At 38.0% G+C, this 26,230-nt stretch overlaps 1 protein-coding gene across 1 annotated transcript; it reads left to right on the forward strand.

Moving 5' to 3' along the window:
* The first annotated feature begins 1,419 nt into the window (after nt 1-1,419).
* On the forward strand, nt 1,420-10,184 carry LOC149210634 (leucine-rich repeat receptor protein kinase HPCA1-like). Its single transcript, XM_089399034.1, has 18 exons — nt 1,420-1,507; nt 1,677-1,803; nt 2,165-2,236; nt 2,563-2,637; nt 2,766-2,837; nt 2,943-3,104; nt 3,193-3,267; nt 3,358-3,429; nt 3,564-3,635; nt 6,904-6,972; nt 7,053-7,127; nt 7,227-7,433; nt 7,657-8,158; nt 8,190-8,376; nt 8,493-8,632; nt 8,853-9,072; nt 9,315-9,565; nt 9,651-10,184. The coding sequence occupies exons 1-18, from the start codon at nt 1,420-1,422 to the stop codon at nt 10,182-10,184; spliced, it is 3,000 nt and encodes a 999-aa protein (XP_089255160.1).
* Nucleotides 10,185-26,230: the final 16,046 nt, after the last annotated feature.

Raw genomic sequence — 26,230 nt, forward strand, 5'->3', positions numbered from 1 at the left:
TACTAATATTAATGCCAATAATAACGATATTGAAAAATGTTATTCTTATATCTATTGATGTCCTTTTCAACTAACTTAATCATCTTTAAAAAAAATTGAAAAAAAAGAATTTTTTAAATAAAAATACAACTTTTAACAATGTCGTGGAAGCTGTGTTTTTTTCAAATTAGCTACACAACACTCCCCAGGGCTCACATTAATACTAATAATGATATTGAAAAATATTACTCTTACATCCATTGATGTCCTTTTCAACTTACTTAATCATATTAAAAAAAATATAAAGCAAAAAGATGTATTTTCATATTAAAAAAAAAAAAAAAAAAAAATTTAAGTAAAAATACATCTTCTAGTAAATTTAAATTTTTACATTCATTGATATCTTTCTCAAGTGACTTAATCATATTAAAAATTCTCAAGTGACTTAATCCTATTAAAAAATTTGAAAAAAAAAGAATTTTCAAAGTAAAAATACTTCCGGCAATTTCTTGAAAACCGTGCTTTTTTCAAATTAGCTGCACACAACCCTCCTGCCAATAATGATATTAAAAAATATTACTCTTACATCCATTAATGTCCTTTTCAACGGACTTAATCATATTCAATTCTTACCTCCATAATGTCCTTCTCAACTGACTTAATCATATTAAAAAACTATGAAACAAAAAGATTTTTGTAAGTCAAAACCTTCTCAACTGACTTAATCGTATTAAAAAACTATGACACAAAAATATTTTGAAATTGAAAACCATGCTTTTTCAAATTATTATTGATTCCATTTTTGAATATTCAATGAGCATTTCACCTGAGACCGGGTACCATTGACAAATTCAGCAGAATCATCTCATCCAGACGAATAATTCGTTGTGTGGACACTTGGAAAATGTATAACTTAAAATAATCATGCGCATGTTTGCATAAATTAATATATATAAATTAATATTTTATTATGGTTTAATAGTGAGATGGGGAGCATTCATCCAGGCAAATCTTATGGTTTAATCTTTAGCAGAACTCTGTATTCCTAGACCTGCTTCAGCCAGAATTTCTTCGGTGAATTTAAAAAAATACTAAACACCAATATATTCACTGAACTAGTTTTTCGCCTTTTTAACATTTCCTACCTTGTCTGCGAAATACAGACCGACACATCACTCTTAGTCTAAATCGTCGTGAATATAAAACGGGTAACCATGAATTTACTGAGCATTTCACTGGAGATCCAGTCCCCACTGAATACGAGACTGACAAAATCGTTGTGAATATAAAACAGGGAACCATAGCATCACGACGACTGATTCAAGAAACGTTTTTCTTTGAAGGGTGTTGGTGGACAACTGAAAAATGTATAACCCGTTCTCTTAATTTTGCTACCATTTATCTCGACGACCCTTGATTTCTGGTTCAGGAAAAGAAATCATGGGGATTCCAGGCTTTTGTTTCGTTATTACTGTATTTGTTCTTTGCATGTTCTCTGGAGTTACGGGTTTCACAAACATCAACGACGGTAAGCTCGCGAGCCCATCTGAATTAGCGATCCATGGAGTCTGTCTTATATTCAGTTTTCACTATTTCTATTGTCTGTTATCTGCACAATTGAAAATTTTGTCTCTAATATCACAGCCTCAGATCAAATCTCCAGACTGTCTTATGTTTATTTCGGTTTCCTGCTGCAGTTACCATCCTCAATGCACTGAAATCAGCATGGGGAAACACGGTGCCGAGAACTTGGCGTGGTTCTGATCCTTGCCAGTCTCAATGGGATGGAATCACCTGCACAAACTCTGGCCAAATAAATTCACTGTCAGTATTCCTAATTGTCATAATATGTGATGACTGTAATTTCAAGCAATCTTGAAATATTTGAAAGTTTGCTGCATAATAATCCTATGTTTTGAATTTCTATAAATGACGTGGGTACTTTGGCACGTCCTGTCTGCTATGCCATTTTAATTACGGACCCATATTTAGAGCTAGTTGGTTTTGAGTTGCATCTCACCGTGCCTGTGCATAGTTGCAACTCCCCATACAACTGTATGGATTGATTTTCTATTAGTAATTTGGTACCTTGCTGAATGCTCAAGCCTGTCATTTTGATTAAGGACCCATTTCCACCTATGGTTGGTCATAATCTTAGGTTCTGATATTAATGATCCTTGTACAGGAAACTACCAGCCAAAGGGCTTAAGGGATATCTTCCAGTCGATGTCGGTCATCTTACTGAACTCCAAACATTGTAAGTTCATTAATGTCTTAGAGAGTAGATATATGAATGAATATTGACCGTGTTTGTTATAGATTAATTTATTGATTGTGAATTAGTGAAATTTTTGTTAGTGATATGAACAATTCGATCAATAATGTTGTAATAGTCTCTTATAATGCGTTGATAAATAATGTTATAATCGTCTCTTATAAAGCAATGAATATGCGTGTAGGTTGACATGCTACTAGCAACCTCACTCTGGCCATGGAGCTCAGAGGAAATATAATTTCTATCCTCGAAAAAAAACCTGTTTTATTGATTAGTTAATCCATAAATATATTCGTTGGGCACCGCAGGGATTTGTCATACAACCCGCAGTTGATTGGAACGCTTCCACGCACCTTGGGAAACCTGACTAACTTGGAAAACTTGTGAGAGTACTAACCCGATTTGATCATCAAGTCTAAAGCACTCGCATAAATTAGATTTAAATTCTGTATAATATTGATAGCTCTCAAGTCGGGACTGCAATTGAATAGCGATTTTGTGGTGGATTCAGGCTTTTGATTGGGTGTAATTTCAGTGGGAGCATCCCAGATGAATTGGGCTACCTCGTTAATCTAGAATTTTTGTAAGAATATCATTGTATCATAATAATTCTTAATGTTCTGGATTTTATAATGGTGAAACATAACCGATGTAATTGTCGAATTGTAAATATATTTTGTTCTGTCAGGGCTTTGAATTCCAATAATCTTAGCGGTTCAATTCCGGCATCATTGGGTAATTTACTGAAGATCAGCTGGCTAGATCTTGCGGAAAATAAGCTTACTGGAACTCTTCCGGTCTCAAACGCAACACAGCCTGGATTAGACAATCTCATTGCTGCAAAGCACTTGTAAGAAAGTGGAATGCTTATGGTTTATTTGGGTTTTCATGGATGAATAAATCACTGATGAATTTCTTATTGCTTCTCGTTATTCAAGCCATTTCAACGACAACCACCTTACAGGTTCCATTCCACCCAATCTTTTCAACTCGAGTATGAAACTTCTTCACTTGTAAGTGAAACAGATCCGTATCATTAATTTTGGAATGGTGAACTTAGGTTAGAGATCAATAACTCTTCGAATATATATTTTGATATGCAGACTGCTTTTTAGCAATAACTTTTATGGAAAGATCCCTTCTACCCTGGGACTTGTACAAACCATGGAGGCCTTGTGAGTATCAAATTTTCCACCATACAGTGTACTGATGCATTACTTTTTAGGTTATGTATTGCTTTAAAGACCGAGTAAAACGATTCAAATGTAAAACAAAGTTTGACTAACTTATTTGGTATGTTCGGATACAGGAGGCTTGACAGAAACTCTTTATCTGGTCCAATTCCGTCCAACGTCAGCGCCCTAAAAACACTCTCTGAACTGTAAGAATCTTCTTATGTCTGCTCTCTGGGTTCTAGAATCAACGTCTTCAATCTTGACTAAACACTGGCCTGTGGTTCCTTACACAACAGTTTCATGTTAAATCCACTGCCTTTCCGATGAAGATAACTATTGACGAACAGAGTACAAAGCTTTGTAACACAGCTCTGAAACCCGCATCAAAACAGATAACAAAACCCTCAACTAAAATAATAGCTCGATACCTCGTTGCCAGAACATGACTGATCTACTTATAGCGACTGCTTCCAACGAAAATTGCTTCCAAAAACAGAGGTTAGTGCTCCAAATGACTCAGTGGTACATCTTGACCATATTCATGTAGCCGCTGCAAATGCAGATAATTTAATCAAAACCAGGGGTTTCTTAAGGCTCCTACCACAAAATATTTATATAACCTTAAAAAAGAAGACTTATGATTCACTTGAACTAGACTTGTAAAATTTGTTTGTTGTCCGACTCAATCCACAGTTGGAAACAAAATTTAAAGATATTGATATCCTCTCAAACAAACGAGTATAGTGGTCCTTTTTAATAGGTCAAGGTAGAACCATATATCAGATGGAGAAATTTCAGGGTTGGGATTAAGTTTCAAGAATCCTTTCAAATCCCTGTTTTCTTTACTGTTAATGAAGTATAGGAATTGGAAAGCCTGTACAAAGACTGAACTACCAAAAAGTAGTTGCCATTACCAATTGGGTAAAAAGAGCAATCAAGAATATTACATGGCCTGTCTATTTCAAGGAAAGGAGCAGAATTTTAGCAAAATCTTTATAAAGGAAAGGAGACACTTTCAAAATGGAAAAAGAGAGGCCAGTATAAAGCCTCGTAATAATGGTTGGTACACCTAGTAATGGAGGAGGGTGCAATGAAGAACGCAAATCAGATCAAAAAAATTCCAGTCTAAATTAGAGAACACATTTGATGAATGAATAAAAAAAATTATGTGCGGGAAAAAAGGATCTTTCTTAGGAAAGGGCCAGAGGAGATAATTGACACCTTAACTCCCATAATGACACTAAAGGAAATGATTCAACCTGGCTTTCTCAAGAAAATATAAAGCCGAGTATTAGACATCTAGCCAAGAAAAAGACCCGTAATCCTTATAGTTTAACAGCTGAAATGGTCAAATTGGGAGGGCCTACCTTTACATGCACTTCTCTGGAACAAGTTCGATCAAGACATATAACACTGGTCTCCTAATGGGTGGAAGGTTAGGATAGTGATACCTATGTACAAAGGCAGTGATATAAATAATAAAAGAAACTACATAATTATCATAGTCAGTAGCCTTTTTACAAGCTATTAGGCACCATTTAGAGTAAATTAAGTAAATGAGCATAAAAATTATCAGGTTCCTTCTAAATCCAGTTTTTGAAATGAGCACTCAACCATTGACAATTTGGCAACTCATAGAGATGTTATTGGCAAAAGCATAAGGGTAAGGTGATAGTAGTCTTTTCTCTGTGGTTTTGCCAAAGCCTTTGATATAGACAAGTTACCTGGAAATGGAAACAGATACGGATCCGGATATGGATACACCAGATTTTTGAAAAGCTACCATCTGAATACGGTAGGGCAATGCCTCTTATAAAACCTAGGATTTTGGGTGTAAGATCGGGGAGGCTTGAACGCCGAGCGAGAGGAGAGAGCACAAGTATTTCCTGAAATTATTCTCAAAAAACATTGAAAAAATATACACAGTGAATACCTCACAACGTATGAAAAGAAAGATAACACTTTATTAAATGAAAAAATATTTTACAACTACATCGTGATGGACGAATATGTCTTTTTGAAAGCTCAGCTCATTATTTATAGTATTTTATTTTTTAGTGCCTTTTTGAGTTATATTATTCAATATCATGGATGAATACCACTTCCTATTTGGATCACTGCAAGTGATATGATGAGCTTTAATGTAATGGCTTTAAGTGTTGTTATTGAAAATAAATAATCCTTCAAGGACAAAAACATGTATATCCATCATATAAATCTGTTTCAGTAACATGGGATTCGCCTTCAATTTAGAAGGATCCGTTTATGCGGTGGATCCTACATGGATCTAGGTGGATTTGTATCGATATCCATCTCCGAAATGTGGATCCGTTCGAGATGTTGTGGATCCAATAACACAGGATACAAATACTCAATGAAACTTTGGGAGAGAATGCTGAAAGTTGGAATTCCAATCGAGTGGAGAGAATCAATTACTCATTTATATTAAAAGGTTATTGTAGAATTGATGTATCCATAAATGAGAAAACTGGAAACAAGAGTCAAATTCAATAGTAATATGAAGGTAAAACAAGGATGCCCATTTGGCTTATATATAGATCAATGAGAAGAGTGGATCATGAAGGATGGCAGAAGAGGTATACACATCGCTAGAGGCTATGTTTTATTATTGGTGATTTATGTTACGAGCAAGGCCCAAAGATAGTATCCAACTACAATTACTTTGAAATGAATGTTAATGTAAACAAAATATAGGTAATGGTAAAAGGTAGTGGGGTAGGGATATTACCATCACATTTAGATGACAAATGTACTCGGGCCTCACATATGATTTTGACGATAATTGGAATTCATGCAGAGAAAAGTATAATAGGAAGCATGAAGGCCCTTTATTCAAAATAAATGTAGAAAAAAATAGCAAATTGAAGAAACTACTCTTCAGAACATTGGTACAAACAATACTTTTGTATCGTTACCCAGTTTGGTTTTGAATCTTTTCAAAAAATTCTTGGAAAATTTTTGAAAAAGTTCAGAACAAAATCGTATTAGAGGAACCATGAGTCAAAACACGAACGAACCCCTTACAGAGACACGAGTCTTTCACCATGGAAGGAGAAACAATATGTCAATTTAGGACTTTTATATTCCGGATAATGCAGGTTGATAGGAATAGATTGATAAGGATTAGATGACATCGATTGAGAGAAAAAAAATGAAGATGAAGATTTCCTCAATAAATCATTAGTCTTTTGATACTTGGTTCAAAAAGAAGGTAAGAGAGAAGCTAAGTTCCCTATGTGAAACAGGTAAATAGGAAAATATAAAACGAGAAGAATGTCTATTCTATTGCTTCTTTTGCAAGGGGCAAATATTTTATTTTATCCTATTGATATTTGATGAAAAGAATCAAAACAATAACCCTCTTAGTATATAAAAATTATTATCTTCTGTTCTATGCTATCGATATATGGTTATGGGATGAGACTAAATACAGTGCACTGATGTTGTTTTCAGAAATCTATCAAATAATAAACTGGAGGAATCGATTCCAGACTTATCCGGGCTAACTAATCTCCAATATATGTAAGTAGATGATAAACATTTTCTGTTACTATTCTAAAAGTGAGATTACCTCAATCCTGTATAACAGATTCAGTGTTCAGGGACTTGAGCAACAATTCCTTCAATTCCTCCGAATTTCCCCAGTGGCTTATGACTATCCAAGGCTTGACAACAATGTAAGTTTCTCAAAATTTCAAATTCTTACAAAAGCTTTGAAGATCGAAAGAAGAATTGTTAGAATAATGACAGATTTATGTTGTTGTGCTGCTTCACAGAATGCTGGAGAATTGCAGTCTGACTGGACAGATTCCCTCCAATATTTTTAACCTGCCATTTTTTCAGACTCTGAATCTCAGAAATAATCATCTGAATGGAACTGTGGTTCTCAATGGCAGCGTAAGTCCAGACCTGCAAGTGATAGACCTTCAGAATAACAGCATCAACGATGCACCTCAGATTGGCAATTCCAACATTACTATATTGTGAGTACCCTTTGGCTTTACCGAACCCACTTTGTCATCTTTCTAATTACCCTAAGGTCAGCTTCTCAATTTAGGAAAAATCGTCGATAAATTGGCCCCTGCCAACGGTAAATTTCGGTGCTGATTCTCATAATTGTTATTGTTTATCTTAATTAACATTCCCCAACTCTTGATATTGGTTTTGAGTAACTTGATCGTGGTGGTCTGGATTTTGAAATTGCAGGCTTCAGGGAAACCCTTTTTGTCCACCGCAAGCGTCAGGTTCTACCAGGTTCTGCCAAATTTACAACGCTACCACATACGAAACGAGTCTAGAAATGTGTGGAAACACGACATGCTCAGTGGGATTCCAGGTCAATCCTCGGACCTGCAAATGTCAACGGCCTTATCAGGGAAAACTAATCTTCAGAGCTCCCACATTTTCAGATTTAAACAATAAGACAAGATTTGACGGCCTGGTGCGAACTCTTCGGTCGAGTCTCTCTGTGGACGTATATCTGTTCTCCCTCCATTTTGCGAGCAACTATGAACTCCATTGTTCGGTTCGATTTTTCCCCAAAGACAATACGACGGGCTCTAAATACTCACAGATTGTGAATACGATTTCCAACCTCAGTAATCATGTCTATCAGGCTCCTTACGTATTCAGGCCCTATGCTTTTATGGGAGATATATACACTCCACGTAAGAACACGGCAACTACATTGCATACTCTTGGCCTTCGTTTATAACCAATTAAAATGATAAGATAGCGTTAAGGATCAGAGTAACCTGTTTGTGTGGTTGTTTGTAGAAAATCCAAAATCGGGTCTGAGCAGGGGTGCCATCGCCGGCATAGCCATCACAATAGCTGTATTGACTCTTGGGATTGTAGGAATAGGTTTTTATGCTTGGAAGCAAAAGAAAAGAGCTGATAAGGCCATTGAAATGTACAGACCATTCGGTACAGTATAGTCTATATAAGCTGATAATTGGGAAATGTATTTATGTACCATTTGTAGAAGATTCAAGATATCATTTAAATTAATTCTGATCCTGCCCATCTGTGAACTTTTACAGCATCATGGGAAGTGAGTAATCAAGATGGTGGAGGTGCTCCTAAACTAAAAGGTGCCAGATGGTTTTCCTTCGCTGAAATGAAGAAGATTACAAATAATTTCTCAGAGGATAATGCAATCGGGATAGGAGGATATGGGAAGGTATAGAAACTATTCCATTTAGCTAACAAAGTAGATTAAGACGTTCGGAAATACTTCACTGGACAAGGCATGGGAAGGACCTTTCACCTTAGACTAAGGCATTGCAAGGGCTAATGCAAAATTGAAGTGCCTGAAGTGAATTTGATCAGTACTAACAGAGTACAGTTGAACTTCAAATAATTCTGGAGAGAGTCCTTATCCTCTTCACTTGAACTTGCAGGTGTACAAAGGAATGCTAGATGGAGGTGAAATGGTGGCCATCAAAAGGAATAAACAAGGGTCGATGCAGGGTGGATCCGAATTCAAAACCGAGGTCGAGCTCCTGTCTCGAGTTCACCATAAGAACCTGGTGGGACTCATTGGTTTTTGCTTTGAGAAAGAAGAACAAATGCTTGTTTACGAGTACATCACAAATGGAACACTTTCAGAAAATCTCTATGGTAAGAACATCAACAGATGAGCTTTTAGTGCATATGTTTAAGTTCTAAACATGGCACTAAAACTAATTGTGTGATGGAGTAGCATAATAGTAACGCTGAAGTTCATTCAGGATGCTTATATAAAATGATGAAGCTCATCATAATTCAACTCACATAAACATAAATTCTGAAATATGACAAGGTTTCTACTATGGGCACCATATATATTACTTCGATTGTATCTGACAAAGATTGAAAAACAGGTAAAAAGGGTATTCGACTTGACTGGGCAAGAAGAGTTTGTATAGCACTGGGGTCTGCTCGGGGATTGACATATCTGCACGAGCTTGCAGATCCACCCATAATACACAGAGACATCAAATCGGCTAACATATTGTTGGACGCGAATCTGACTGCTAAGGTAGCAGATTTTGGTCTTTCCAAACTCATTATTGATGGAGGAGCTGAGGCAGGAGGCAAAGGCTACGTCTCAACCCAAATCAAAGGGACAATGGTAATCATTTTATACTGCTTTTATACTGTGTAATTGACAGATCTATCTATGCTGGAAAACATTGAGAGTGTATGTGTTTGTGCAGGGGTACCTGGATCCAGAGTACCTCACAACGCTGCTGCTCAGCGAGAAGAGCGACGTCTTTAGTTTCGGTATTGTTTTGCTGGAGCTCATTACAGCGAGGTCCCCCATTCAGGGCGGGAAATTCGTGGTCAGATTGGTGAAGGCGGCCCTGCAGAGCGGGGGAATAAGTGGTTTGCAGGAGGAGTTAATGGATCCATTGTTAAGAAAATCTGCTGATAGCAATCCGCTACCGGGGTTTGAGAGGTTCTTGGGCATGGCACTGAGCTGCGTTGAGGAATTAGGTTCTGAGCGACCGTCGATGAGGGAAGTAGTGAAGGAGCTGGAATCGATTGTGGAAATGGGATCAGGTTTCTCTGCAGACTCCATGCCACCACGGAGATATGAGTACGACTTTGTTAACGCTGGACGGTCTCCACCTTCTCAAGATATGGAAGCTAGCGATTCCAGTGGAAATGTGCGAGGAAAGGAAAGTTGTAGTGAACTGCTTGCATATAGCGGAGACTACAACATTTCTCGGACTGTACAGCCTATGTAGCTGGTAGGTGTCATTGTGGGGGAGGTGGAAGTGATGTAGTCATGCCGGGGTTAAACATTTTGATAGGGTTACATCACATGAAAGTAAAATTAAAAATTTATTAATTAAAATAAAATTAAGGTAAAATAGTGAATTTATGCCATAGTTTTTGGATATAGATTTTCATAATTTATGGTTTTGAAATAATTTAGATCATATTTTTGTGATTAATTTTAATTAAAATTAAGTATAGGTTTTTAAAATTTTGAGTTAAAGTTGTTTACTTTTTAAAATTGAGTTTCTCAAGAGTTTCTAGGATGCTGAATCTATTTATGCATTTAAAAATGTATTTTAAAGAACAAAAAATTACATTATTGCTTGAAATTGTATGGTCTTCTGGTGAAAATTTCTATTAGTCTGTAAGTTAGACTACCAATATATATATATATATTCAACCAACGTAGATATATTTTAACATAGTTATGGAGTGTCAAGAGGATAAAATTTAGATATAATTTTTTTTTTTTTTAAATTAAAAGAGATTTGATAATTCTATAGTTAAAATAGATTTAGACTGATATTCTTAACACATTCTAAAAAATAAAATGTGGAATAACCATCTTGATGAACACTATTGTAACTTTTTATTAAACAAACACAACAGGGGTCATAGGAATGTAAATATGTTTTGTTCAATATTTTTTTGGAATGTTGAAAATATATTTATATTAAATATATTTTATTAAATAGTTCTTAGGATCTTAGGATCGTTGTGATGTCTTAAACATTATTATAATAATAATAAAAAATTATTCAATTTTTTTTATATAAATATTGAATATTAATTTATATTTTTCTTTTTGGTCGGTTGGACATTGGATAAACCAACGCTCCTCGTGTGTTTCGCGACATGGACTAACCGCCTCTCATGGATCTTTATCTTTGGTGATGTGATCACTAACTAACACCTGCGATTTTGGTCTAAAGGTAATCGTGATTCCCAACGAATAGTATCAGACCGTAGGTCACGAGTTTGATACACACTTGGCTCGCGTTGGGGGGAGATTGTTAGACATTGGATAAACCAATGATCCCCGTGTGTTTCATGACATGAACTAACCGCCTCTCGTGGATTCTTATGTTTGGTGATGCGATCGTTGACCAACACCTGCAGGTTTTGGTATAACAGCAATCGTGATTCCCAACATAATCCATAGAGGGTGGAATAGATGGTGATGGGTGTATTGTTAAGTCACTTTGTGATGTGAAGGTCACCGGTTTGAAACTTTGTAGGTAAAAATCCAATGATGTTAAGGGTTGGCGTGGTCCACACTGATTGTGATCCCCAAGTAATTTTGACAGCTTAAATACCCCTATTTTCTTTTTAATAAAATTATATTAATTAAAAAAAAATCTTTTAATTAAATTATAATAAATATATCTTTATTTCCAAAGTGTCAATCATATTTGGTCGACGCGTTTCGAACCAACCAGTGTGTTCATCTTGTCCTGAAGATGAACCACACTGGCTGGTTCGAAATGCGTCGACCAAATATTCTCTATGTGATTTTCTCCGAAAATTTTCATGAATTAACAAATTATGAATCACAGAAACTTAAATTCAAATATCAATCATAATCACATAAACTTGATAATTTTAAAACTTCATGAAACCCACAAATTATCTTGAACTTGTTAAATAAACACGACTCATTTTTTGCTAGGGAGGATCAACTTAACTTAATGCAATTAAAGAACTTTACATGCTTTTGGTTCATCCTTTAATCATATTAAATATAATTATATGTTCTTTCTTCAGGGTGTGTTAAGTGTTATAACCATATAATGGTCATTCTTGTTGAAATGGGAAAAGGGTTTCTCTTAATCCCAACTTACAATATGATATTTGAACCTTGGCATTCTATCAATATAACCTACACATCATCAGCATGACCACAACGCAGAGGAAGGTTTTTGGTTGTGTAACGTATAGACCTACCATCCTTAATATGAAAGGTAAATTGGAACATAGATCATATTATTATGACTTTAGTGTATGGATTTAACCTTACCATGGAGCCGACTTAAAACAAGGTGGCGTATGTCTTTTGATTATTGTTATTCCCGCAATGGAAAATTTACAACTATTATGTTTTAACTCTGGAAATGGTTTAACGTACACCTGACATGTCTGAATATCCACGGTACACACTTTAGGGGTTTAAAGAGTTTGGGGTCGTTTGGTTGTAACTACCCACCTCCATTCAGGTCGGTCTCATTTGCTCCTCTACTCACTCGGAAGCAAGCTCTGCAATTATGGAACCTAACCCTTATTTCCTTGATTTTAACTATACAATTTTGGCTTCCTCAAATTACTCGGCTTGCCATTGAAGTCGTGTTATTGCTATTGCTAAGCATTTTTAGCATTTTTCTTCCAGGTAATTCCCTCTCTCACAAGGTTTCGAATTGTATATGTTTGCATGCAAATAAGATTTATATTTCTCGGGTATTATTTCTGGTTTCAAGTGGGTATTCATAAGTCAATACTTTCAAGACCCAAATCATTGTTGATTTTTTTGTGCAATTAGGATTAGTATAATATTTTTGAAATTTTGATAATTACTTTTGATGTAGATTTTCTTTTTAGCTTATTCCAATATATCATCTATCAATTATACTTTAGAAATTCAACAGTAAAGAATAGTAGAACAATAGAGATCACAATGTACAAAAGAGAAACAAGATTTACCCTAAGAAAACCCATTATGGATAAAAACCCAACAACCTTTTAAATAGAGAAATTCTTCTTGTTCAATAAGAGACACACCTAGACCTATGGTCAAACCTGGTCTTCTCCTTCAAGTCACCCAAACTGATCCTGCACTTTGTTCACCCTGTGTGATCTAGAAATTTTGGCCTCCCAGCAACTATCCAGTAACCTAGAATTTTGGCCCCCAGTAATTGCGCAATAACCCAAAAAAATTTGGCCCTCCTACAACAGTTACCCCAAAAAGATGTGAATCACATAGAGAGAGTCTAGACCACATGTGTGAGATGCTAGAGAGAGAGAGAGACAGAAAGACAGACATAAGATTTCATCTTCCTTTTTCGTCATCCTTTGTCCTTCTTTTCCTTCGTTGCCTTTGTCCAGAAATTGTCTTGAGTGAAAGATGTGAATTTCCCAAATGAGGAACTCAAACTGCCTTTATATAGTGATCTATCTAGGGTGAATGGATTGGTGTCTCTTGGCCAAGGCTGACTTGTCACTTTCGAAGCGAAAAATCACAGTTTAAAATTTTCAAATTTACATATTTTAAAAGTTGCAATGGGAATTTGACTCAAAATAAATTTTCCTTTAACACGAGCATTTATAAATATGTTTTACAATGATAAATATAACTACATCAAGTGACCAATAGTACATTATGAAGACCAACCATAGTTACAAATTCAACACTTCCTCTTAACTAGGGAGGTATTCATTATCACTATCATAGATGTTCTCAATTTGAACAAATTTCTCTAAAGAAAAGGTTATCCATTATTACCATCATCATCATATATCATAAGCGTCTGCCAGCGGCCATTTACAAGGTGGTACCAAACCCATGGAAATGTCATCATCATATTAGGACTCACTCCTCCAGAGTGATTGGTTCTCAAATCCCATGGCCACCACCTAAGCCAAAATGTTGAGAACCTCAACTAGAAAGCACTCACCCACCCTTTCCGGTGCGCACTCTAGGCCAAGACCTCACTCAACCCCTTCTTGGTTGGTGATCAGATCTAGATGTTGAAACAAACCTCACTCCACCCTATCTGATGTGTGATCAAGGTCCAAGACCTCACGCCACCCTTTCGGTGTGTGATCAGTTTCAAGACCTCACTCCACCATTTTTGATGTGTGATCAGGGTCCTCCAAGAGACACTCACTGAACACTTCCTATTGATCCCTCTAGGTCTCTTGGACCCATTATCCCTTTTAAGAGAATGTCCATTCATTTTGCAGACATATCAGCACTCCCTCTCAACTAGAGGGGTGATCTCAATGAGCCCCATCTTGTCTCTAAAGTACATGAACTTATCCCTCGACAATGTGTTGGTTAGAACATCAATTATATGCTCATTAATGGAGATGTACTCAAGCCTAATTTCTCTCATCTACACCATGTCACGAATGTAGTGGTACTTGATCTCTATATGCTTCGACTTGTCATGGAACATAGGATTCTCCGAAAACTTCACACAGCTTTGATTATCGAAGTGTATCCTTGTTGGTTCCAACTCTTGGCAGAACAATCTTGGAAACAAATTCCAGAGCCAAACTGCTTCGATACAAGCCTCATTGGTTGTGATGTCATCTGATTCAGCAGTGTTGAGTGAAATCAACTTCTGTTTCTTTCTCATTCACGATATCATAGTGATTCCCAAACCGAAGCATACTCCTGAGGTACTCTTCTTGTCTTCAACACTTCCTGCCTAATCAACGCTTGTATATCCCTAAAGTTGTGCATCCTTGTTTGCAACGTACCTTAAGCCATAGTTCACTATACCATTCAAATATCTCAAGATGTGATTTGTTGCAATCCAATGCTCGTGTCTCGGTTCAACATGGAACGAGCTCAAGGTGTTCATAACAAAGAAAATGTCTCACATGGTGTTAACCAAATACATCAACATACCAATCAATTGCTTGTCCATAGATAGATCTACCAATATGGAGTCATAGCCTCTTAGCTTATTCAAGTTAGTCACCATGGGAGTCGAGATGGACTTTCAATCCATCATATTGAATCTCTAAAGAATCTCTATCATATATTTCCCTTGACCGAGGAATACTTCACTCTTTTTTTGTCATACTTCTAATCCCTAGTAATAGTGCATCAACCCAAGATCCTTCATATCAAACTCAGAAGCCAATTGCTTTTTGTATTGAATGATAAGAGGCTTGACACCTATTAGAAACAAGTCGTCAACATATAATAATAAGATCACATATGCATTCTTTACAACCTTAAAGTAAAGTTTTGGATAGGCTTCACTTTTGGTAAATCCCGATGTTGTCAGATAATTGTCAATACGAGCATACCAAGATTTTGGAGCTTGTTTGAGTCCATACAAGGCTTTCTTCAACCTACAAACATGAGACTCCTTTACATACACCTCAAATCCTTGGGGTTGTTCTTTGTACACCTATTCCTCCATTACTCCATTGAGGAAAGCACTCTTTACATCCATTTGGTGTAGTTCCCGTCCCATAGAAGCAACATGTGAAATGATGGATCTAAGGGAGGTGTACCTGGAAACTAAAACAAAAGTTTCATCATAGTCTTCTCCCTCTTTCTGGGAGAATCCTCTAGCCACGAACTTTAGATTTTTACTTGAAGATTCAAACAACTTATGTAATATGCTAGAACAAAAGACTTGAATCTACTCTACTCATCGGCATAAACAAAAATTGACCGATGAAAACACTAAGCAGAAAAGGAAGAATTTCAATTGCACATAACACATTATTTTTCTAGGAAAAGCAACTGCTCAAAACCCCGACTATCTATATTGCATTAACTAGAAGATCTGAGAAGAAAATACAATGCTTGTTCAACCCGAACAATTCTTGCACAAGTACAATCTATCTCCCTGCTTCACATATTGGCTCAAGCCAACACTTAGCCAATTCTGCTGCCTGCCAAGCCCCTACCTCTTTGTGCAATTCCTAAGAGAATTAGCCCATATTTAATTGGGAAATTCCTCACTCATAGTTGCACAATCCATCATAGGCCTTCTACTGATTCCATGTACCATATGTACAACTCGGAAAATTATACAGCTGATAGTACACTATCCCTGAACTATAATCTCAACTAGGTCTTCCTTTGAACTGACATGCATGATTTATTTATGAGTGAATCTTTAATTAACTTGTGGAGCTATGAAGCTGCACTGAAGTTGATCCCCACTACTAGACCTCCTACTAGTTCTTCCAACTGATTGAACTAGTTTAACTAACTATAACTCAGTTAGACTGAGTTAATTAATTATAACTCAAAAGAACTCAACCTAGACCCCTAAAAATTTGGAATCACTCTGCATTACCCTAGATGGACTTCCAACTCAAATTTATTGAGCCTGTTGGTGTCCGAGTGTGAATAGCTATTCAACCCTTTTCCACATTTAATTTATCAATCCGAGTGCGTATATTATTTCAAGGTAACGTGCAAAGTATATGCAGGTAGCAATGACACAAACCAATCACCAATCCCAGATTCAATAACTGAATTAATTAAAGGAACATTGTGACAGTAAATAAGAATCAATTGCAGAATTATAAAATCATTCTCAGCAATTAAGTAAGGTATTGTAACAACAATCAAAATAAACCAACATAAAGAAAATAACAACACACAGAAATAACGCAGCACTTGATCAAAAGAGTGGGCCCAACTCTCTGATCAGGGTTGCGATGGATTTACAACTTATAGAGAGAACAACAAAATAACTTGCATTCAATAACTAAACAGTCTTCTGTTACAATCTCAATCCCTTGCATGGCTAACCTAATTCATAGCATTGAAACCCTTCTTATACAAATATTCAGAGAAAATCGTTCTCTGAATCTGGCAGCGAACGTCTACAAATATACATTTGTTGAAACGACCAACTAGTTTCCGAGAGAGAGAGAACAAGAAAGGTCTAGAATGCCCTAAAATATGTTATGCTTTTACAGCATTGCCGAAATGGTGTTGTAAGCTCGAAGTTACTTCTATGATTTGCATATGTGACCTTTGACCACCGAATCTGCAGAAATGACAGAATTAGTAACTCGCATAGGTAAAATCTCGTGACTATTACTTCATTAATTAAACATTCCAGGAAGACAATCGAAGAGGGTTTACCTTGTGCATTTAGAGTGATTAGTGAATATAAAGGATACAAAGGAGTGAGAGAGAGAGTAAAAATGGAGGGAAAAAGCATGCAGATTTGGTACCCAACATCTCCCCCCAACTAGTCTTTCTACATGTCCTCCTGTAGGTCGTTGTCTCTTCAGATCTAGGTTGGACCGACTGTGGTCAGCATGAAGCTAAGCAAGGTCATATTCTTCAGCCATCTTTGTCCCCGGAGGTTTATATCCTTCTTTCATAAGGACATCCTTCCACCAATCATTGCTCACATTATATGCTGGAGTGTAATGCTCTGCTGGCAACCAAATGAGGGGAAACTGAAACCTCAGCCCCATCCATCGGACCCCACAGGTCTGAATGCATGCAACAAAACATGGCACTCTTTCTAATGCTCGAGCAAAATTGGGTGCTCCAAAAGGCTCCCGGTTTCTGACAGCTGATGACGACATCATCCATCTCCTTTGGCAACTGTCAAGGGCTTCGTCCTGAAAAGTGACTATCTGTCTGACACAGAGGTCAGTACACCATTTCTGTGTTGCCAGCATTCATTCCTTAGATCCCTCAATCTGTAGAAAGGTGGAGTGCTTGTTATAAATAGTCACTGACTGACCATTCTCCCTCCTTACCATCAGTGGCTTTGTAGCTTGATTTTCTTCAAAAGTATCACAAGCCTTCCTCCATTTAACCTGATTAATAGTGTAGGAGGTGAAGGCTCTCAGGTGAACGTCTCCCACGAACGGAACCGGATTGAAGGTCTCGTCATCCCTCAAGAAATAACCATGCATGTAGAGTTCGCACATCAAGTGCTGGCTCACGATATCATGGATTCTTATGATACGAAGGAACTGTATCGGATCCTCAATCTCATGGCTGATCTCTTTGTAAATGCTTTCTAGGCAGAAGAAAAAGAACTGTTCATGAAGAAACAAAGTGTAACTATGGGTAGGAGGTCGACAAGCCATTACCTATTGTGCCAGGGTAAACATATGTTCCTTATTTGCCTTTAACACCTACACCTGCCCTTCTAAGTCCTTTATCTTTTTCTATTGTTTCTATTGCCTCTGCCTTGCTTTATCTAGCTGGTCTACATACCCAGTAATAATCTCAGTGGCCTGTTTTCAAACCCTCTTTGTCTCCTTCTTTTGTTCATTCACGACAAATTGCCATTTCTGAATTTCAGCAGCTAGGAAGAATTCTTGGGCCTCAAACAACTGTTCCACAGGACCAGTCTGTGTGGCAGCAAAAGTTATGGGAACATCTTCTGTCTGGACAACTACCGAGGAGACCTCAACCTTGGGCTTTACAGCCTCCAGTTTTTACTTCATTGTCTTCTTCCTTATTTGAGATACCTGCTTTCTTAGCTTCCTAACCTCCATCTTTAGTCGCATGGTTTCTCCAAATTAAAGTTGATACCTTTCTTTGAGAGGTGGTCTCCTCTTCTCACACTGTTCTATCCACTCTTGTTTAACAATAAATTCATTTCCCAGCCCCGCAGCTGGTTTAGAAAGTAGTGGATTTCCATTAAAGGCATCGACTGGCTCCTTTACCAGGTCTTCCTTACTTGGTTTTCTGTCCTCGGGAGCACTCTCTTCCTCAACTCTTCTCAATTTAGGAACATTTATCGCCTGGACAGTGCCTTCGTCGTCCACCCTCTACTCCAATTCTTCTGCAAAAATTCCTTTTTTGGCCTGATCTTCAAGAAGTCCTTGTTAGGAACCTATAAGTGATGAGCCAACAATGGCTACGCCCTCCTTCGAGCCGACGAACTTCAATATGGGAGGAACAACAATTTCTTCTATTAAACAACGGGGGGAACGAATCCTTCTCACTCCTCTTGGCATTGTGGCCTGAAAAGGAGAGTGGGGGATGTTCTCCACCTAGTCTATACCAATCTCGTCTTCCACCTCTATTTATTTTTCTCCATCGCCTTCATTTCTCAATTGGGTTGAGCCTTCTTCATGTGTTTCCTCTTGTCCTGCGGTCGACGCTGGTTCTTGTGGGGCAGCGTCAACCTCAGGGTTTGTCTCTTCCACATTTTCCTGCCTTGACTGAGTTGGTGGTGGTTCTTGTGTGACACCCCTACTCATTTCAACATCCACATCTGTTTGGGCAAGTGATGCTGGTTCTTGTGTAACAACATCACTTGCCAACTCCTTGACCAGAATTTCTTCTCCTTGTGCTTCATTAATGAAAGTTGATTCCTATAGAACAGTATCAACTCCATCCATTATCTTCATTTCTTCATTGATAGGTTCCACAGGTGAGGTTGGTTCTTGTGTGACAGCCTCGACTGTATCGCCAATTATTTCCTCCACTTCCATTTCTTCATTAATAGGCTCCACAAGCGGGGTTGGTTCTTGTGTGGAAGCCTCGACTGTATTGCCAATTGTTTCCTCCACTTCCATTTTTGCATTAATAGGTTCCACAGGTAGGGCTGGTTTTTGTGTGGCAACCTCAACTGTATCGCCATTCATTTCCTCCACTTCCACTTCCATTTATTCAGGCTCCTCTTCTTCTTTCTCCATTTCCTCGGTCTCTTCTTCTTCTCTCACTATACCAGCAGGGGATGCTAGTCCTTCCTCCAATTCTTCTAGTTCTTCTTCTCCTCCTGCTGTACCAGTAGGAGATGTTGGTTCTTCCTCCAATTCTTCTGGTTCTTCTTCTTCTCCTGTTGTACTAGCAGGAGATGTTGGTTCTTCTTCTTCCAATTCCTTGGGCTCTTCTTCTCTAGCAGTTATAACAGCTGCTACTTCCTCTTTCGTCGTCTTAAGGAATTGTAATTGAGTCAATGCATGCATGACCAATAGTCGAACCAATCCGTGATTTGTGAGGATTGCCAGCACTTGGCGTGAGCGCCGAGCGGACTGCGCCATAAGTTGAAGACTTTTCATCAAGAATAAATGCATGTTCAAAGAATGAACTTGTGCCTACGGGAATCGAAGATGGGCTAGAATTTTGAAATGATATTTGAACAAGGTGGTAAACCGCCCTTCGCAAGTTATATATTTCATGACAAAGCCTGCTACCTCATTCCATGGATACGGTAAGGACTTACAGTTATACCCCCTTCCTTTCTAAACAACGCTTTCTCCAGCCTGCAAAAATAATTCTAGAAACTCTAGCAGCGGAGCCTTCCGTGAAAACCACTTCTATCCCTACTGTGTTAACCCACTAACTTCTGCAATGGCCTCTTCTGTGATGGGAATTTCTAATCCTCTAACTCGCGAGCAATTCTTGTCCAGATTCATTGTGAATTCTACCGTGATCCCCTCGTCAAACCCCTGCAATCTGTTGAAGTAAATTTCCCATCTTGCTTCTACGAAGACCCGCCATACATCTGCATTGTTGCAGACTAGGGTTGTATCCTTGGGTTCATGACGCACAACCAGTCCGCCCATCCTATAGAGACTGTAACAGCACTTCGGACGCAGCAGACCATTGGGAGGAGTGACAGCAACCAACTTCTTTGCAGTAACAACATGGTAAAAAAAGAATGAAATGGAACGACGGTAAAACGGTAGGTGATTTCTCAAGAAACGAAGAAAATCATGGCGAATTATGGTGAGTACGGTGAATGGTGTGGTAATTATTCCGCATTAAATTAGAAGGGACTAATTGGTACGTGTTTCAAATCCCAACGCATGTTAATGATTATGCAAAATAATGATGAAGATCATGGAGCATACCGTCGGCACAAGGTTTAATGATGGTGATGGATTAATCATTAGTGCAGTTTAATTACGTCGTCGTTTAATTATGACGCCTCCCCCCCCCCCCTGCCCCCACCCTCAACTTATAAATAGTCATCCACTACATGCCAATGCCTTGTCCACGAAATATTTAATTAAATCCATAAAAGTCAATGGAGATGTACCTTGCGACCTACCTAAGGGAAGTGACAGTTGGCAAAGTAATGGCGAAGTAACAACATCCAAAGAGTAGCAGCATCCAACACTTAGAAAATTTTCAGGAGTAACAACATTGGTGGAGTAACAGCATTCGAGGAGTAACAACACCCAAGGAGTAACAACATCCGAGGAGTAACAACATCCAAGGAGTAACAACACCTAAGGAGTAACAACATCCGAGGAGTAACAACATCGGCAAAGTAACAACACCCAAGGAGTAACAACATCCAAGGAGTAACAACATCCTAGGAGTATTTGATACTTAGAAAATATTTGGGAGTAACAACAAGCATTACTTAGAATTTTTTTCAAGAGGATCAATATTAGTGGAGTGATTGTCCCAATTACTCAAGAAAATTTTCAGCTCCTCAATTGTTTCACCTCAATAGTAGCTCCTACAAAAAGACAAACAAGTGAGTAGTAACAACAGTATATATCTATATATATATATATATATATATATATATATAGATATATATATATATATATATATAGATATATATATATATATATATACTTTAATTCAAGGGTGCAGCGGAGGTATCTTCTGCACCAACAACCTTCAATCCATATTTTTCAAAGAGATGTTTGATGAAGGCTTCCCTGGAGGCTGGGCGGTGGTAGAGTCTATGTCGATGTCCATTTACAATAAAAGAAACATGGGAATCATCTGTTGTGACCAATCTGACGGTCCCATTGTCAAATACCTCATCAACCTCATATGGTCCCAACCATCACGAGCGAAGCTCTCCTTTAAAATCCTTAAAACAGGGATCATACAATAATGCCCAATCCCCTCTATGAAACACCTTACTTTTAATAAATTTATCGTGCCATTTTTCTCTCTGCTATATGGCAACAGTTCTCTGGACAGCCATCAAATGAATTTCATCAAGCTCATTTAGCTATTCCAGCCGGTGTTTGTGGGCTTCTGAGAGGTCCAATCCTACTTCCAGAGCTATTATGAGCGTACTAATTTCAAATTCCATCAGAACAATGGGGATTTGCCATAAACAAGTTCAAATTGCAAGAATCCCGTCATGTTCGCCATGTTGTTCTATACGCCCAAAGAGCTTCAGGAATTTTTTCAACCCAATCCCGACGATGATTTGCCACAATCTTGGTGAGGATTTTTTCCAATACTTTGTTTGTGCTCTCCACTTGACAATTCGCCTGAGGATGATATGGGGTTGTTATCCTATGCTTGATCCCATATTTTTCCATAAGCTTTGTTATCATGTGTGACGTGAACTGCGCTCCTCCATCTGAAACTATCTCTCTAGGAGTACCATATCTAGCAAAAATTTCTTCAAATAAAAAGTTCGAGACAACCTGCTCTGTTGCTTTCACTACAGCCTTGGCTTCTACCCACTTCATTACATAATCTGTGCAAACTAAAATGTGGACTTTCTGATGTGAAGGTGGGTTAAATGGACCTACAAAATCAATATCCCATCTCTCGAAAGGCTCAAGAACTACTTGTGGCTGTAATGGCATTTCATCTAAGCAACCAGGCTGGCCCATCCGTTGGTAGTTATCTCATCTTCTAACATAATTCCGTGCATCGCTGAAAATAGAGGGCCAATACCATCCCTTCTGTAACACCTTGTGGTCAGTCCGTTTATCTGCAAAATTCCCCCCGCAAGGGCCATCATGAGTTGCTTTCAAAATATCATAAATATCACTTTCTGCTACACAACGATGAATCTGCTGATTGCCCCCTGTATAAAAGAGATATCCTGCTATCCATGAGTAACAGGAACTATGATAAATGATCCTCCGTTGTTCCCTGTATGAAAAATGTTGTGGTACTTTTCCTGTAGCCAAATAGTTATCAATGTATGCATACCAAGGGGTATTAGTAGAAATTGCAAACAAATGTTCATCCAAAAAGCTATCTTCTACAAGTTCTCCTTCATTATCGACATTTAATCTAGACAGAAAATCAACAACTACATTATCCTTCCCTGGTTTTTCTATAATGGTGATATCAAATTCTTGAAGTAATAACAACCACCTTGTTATACGCCCAGGAGTTATAGGTTTATTCATTAAATACCTGATTGATGCATGGTCAGTGTGTACAACATAGATAACATCCAAGAACTCCTTCTCTATTACCGTATAGTTTAGCTCAGCAGATGTTAAATTCTTGCTGACATAACAGACCACATACGAATTCTTATCTTCTTGTTGTCCCAACGCCGCCCCTACAATGGTTTGAGAGGCATCTGCGTGGATATGAAATGAAAGTTCCCAGTTGGGACCACGTAAGATTGGAGCTTGGCATATCAGTTCCTTGATTTTCTCAAAAGCTACTTCACAATCATCTGTCCATAAAAATTTTGCATCTTTAGTTAACAACTGAAAAAGTGGGAATGCTATCTTGGAATTTTTTTCTATAAAACGCCTATAGTAACCAGTGCAACCAATGAAACTACATACCTGAGTCGGTGTCTTGGGTACAGGAAAATGCATAATTACCTTTACCTTGGCAGGATCAACTTGTATTCCAACAGCCGAAAGCAAATGTCCCAGCACTACTCCCTCTTCTCTCATCATATGACATTTTGTTGTACTCAGAGAAACATGCATCTATTTACACCTTTTAAGGACTTTCTCCAAGTTTTCCAACCCTTCTTCAAATGACCCTCCATATGGCGTGAAATCATCCATATAGATTTCAACATTGTCATCGAGTAAATCAGAAAAAATCCCCAGTATTGCCCTCTGAAAGGTAGCAGGCGCGTTACAAAGACCAAACGGAAGGACTCGGTAAGCGAATGTTCCCCAAGGGCATGTAAAGGTAGTTTTGTCCTGATCCTCAGGAGTTATTTTGATTTGGTTACACCTGCTAAACCTGTCCAAGAAAGAGAAAAATTGTTTTCCCGACTAGGGTATCAAGGACTTGGTCGATAAATGGCAGAGGAAAATGATCTTTCAAGGTTGATTTATTCAGCTCCCTATAGTCTACACAAATCCGCCATTTACCATTCTTTTTAGGAACAATGACCAGTGGAGATACCAACTGGCTGTCCGACATTGGGTAAATAAATCCTACATCCAATAACTTCTAGAGCTCCTCTTTGACAATGTTTTTCAAGGCAGGGTTCATCCCTCTTTGAGGTTGCCTCATGGGTCGACAATCCTCTTTGATTTAAATATGATGAGTACACAAATCAGCAGGGATACCTTTCATATCAGTATAATCCTAGGAAAAATCTTCTTTTTGTTCTCGAAGGATCTTCAGTAGTTGTTTAGTCTGGGCCGTTGAAAGGTTTGGGTTGATATTCAATGTCTCCCCTGGCTCAATCTCCACCAGTATGCTGTCAGAAAATGTTGTTACAGGAATGTCTTCATTTCTGGTTTCTGATTTGATAGTTTCCTGTGTTTCACAGCTCATGATAGATTCCAAAAACTATCGAGTTGGATCTAGAAAAACATGAGGGATGCTAATAAAAGTGTTTATAGTATCATCCTCTGTCTCATTCTTAAAGCATATCTCATTATTAAAGCATAGGGCTTTCCCCATGGTAAGCACTGGTTGGAGTTCCTGCTGTTTAGTTTCGATCCCATCCAAATACAAAGAGTTCTGTTTTGACTTTTTCTGCGAGCTTGGTTCTGTAGGGGGATACAAAATAAGATTTTTTGTATTTTCCCCATTATAAATTATCATGTTTCTTGACCGACATCCAATATAGGCATCAACAGTTGCAAGCCAAGATCCTCCTAAAATAAGGGGATGACCACCAGCTGGGGACTGCGTATGCAAGACTAGGAGATCAATGAGATAGCATCAAGAATCCACCGAAATCGTTATGTCTTCCAATTTCCCCATTGGTCTGATTGTAGATCTGTCAGATAGTTCTAAGACTGTAGGGGTCAGCTTAAGATCACGCAATCCCAATGTAAGCATGGTTTCAAAATTAATTACATTAATTACAGTGCCCAAATCTACCAGTACATTCAGAATATCTACCCTATTAATCTAAACTGTTAGAATTGGGTTCCCAGGGTCCCCATATTTTACAGGCATAACCTTTCCCACCATAATGTCAGATAATCTCCCCATAACATGAATCGTGAGTGGATATTTTGTTTTCTTCCCAAGTCTCTTAGAACAATATTCTCTGATAGTTTTAGCGTAAATAGGTACATCTTTCATGGCTTGAAGCAGGGGGGTTTTTACAAACAAATTCTAAAATTCTCCTAAAAGATCAAATTTCGGTTGAGGGACACATTTACTCAAGGCTAATCGTTTTGGATAAGGAGGATTGGTTTGACAAGCCTGAGTAATAGTCAAATGCGAAGGAGAATGTTCCATAGATGGTTGGTTTGTCTCATCCCTGACTACTTGAGATTATGGATTCTCATCGTCAAGATGTTCAACAATAACAAGCGATGTAGGAGCATTTACTATTCAGCTAGATCGCAGATTTATCTCATTAAACCCTGCGGTAGAAATGCTATACGAAGGAAGGTTGAGGGTGTCTGCTTGTTGAGTGCCCTTATTGTTTGGATTTGGGTTTGGTTGAATAGGAAGTTGAGGTCGGAGAGGAGGATTATTGGAGGAAACGTTAGATGGAAGTTGTAACTGTTGTTGCTGTGTAGGCTGAGGGAATTGAGCAGCAGGGGGAATAGGGCTACGCCAGCTTTGAGACCATGAAGAACTTGAGTTAGGTTGAGGACACCATGGTTGCCAAGGTGGGTACTGATAATATTGAGGCCAAAAAGGAACTGACTGAGGATTCATATTATAATATTGAAAAGGATCCTGAGACGTACCTGGATTTAAGCCTGATGATCGTGGTTGCCATGGTTTCTTAGACCCCATAAAGCATAGCTGATCTGGTTCTTTATTCGTCCCTTGAAATACTGCCTTTAGTGCTAGAAGAGATGGACATGCACCAGTGGAGTGACTCTCTTTACAAATAGCACATGTCTCTATAGTGTCTAGTGGACACTCCTTTAGAAGATGTTTCTTTCTACACCAGGGGCAGAAAATAGCCATAGTTCTTTCCAACTCCATATGCTTCTACTTTGCCTATAATGTGTCCATTTGGGAGGATAATGTACTTAGGATATCAGTTTTCAAATTATCCAGTAGGTTCCCAGTTTCTTCTTTTGTGATTCCCTCGCTTGATGCTTTGAAAGTTCAGATTCCTCGTTTATTCCTTGCATCTCCCCTTGAACATCGAATACAGAGTTCATAGATGGTGTCAAAATATTCTTTAGATACATCCCCTTTACATACAAT

The sequence above is a fragment of the Pinus tabuliformis genome, chromosome 1_2 (genome assembly GCF_031772625.1).
Source record: "Pinus tabuliformis cultivar Carrire ecotype Pingquan chromosome 1_2, CPIR1, whole genome shotgun sequence".
NCBI classification, from domain to species: Eukaryota; Viridiplantae; Streptophyta; class Pinopsida; order Pinales; family Pinaceae; genus Pinus; species Pinus tabuliformis.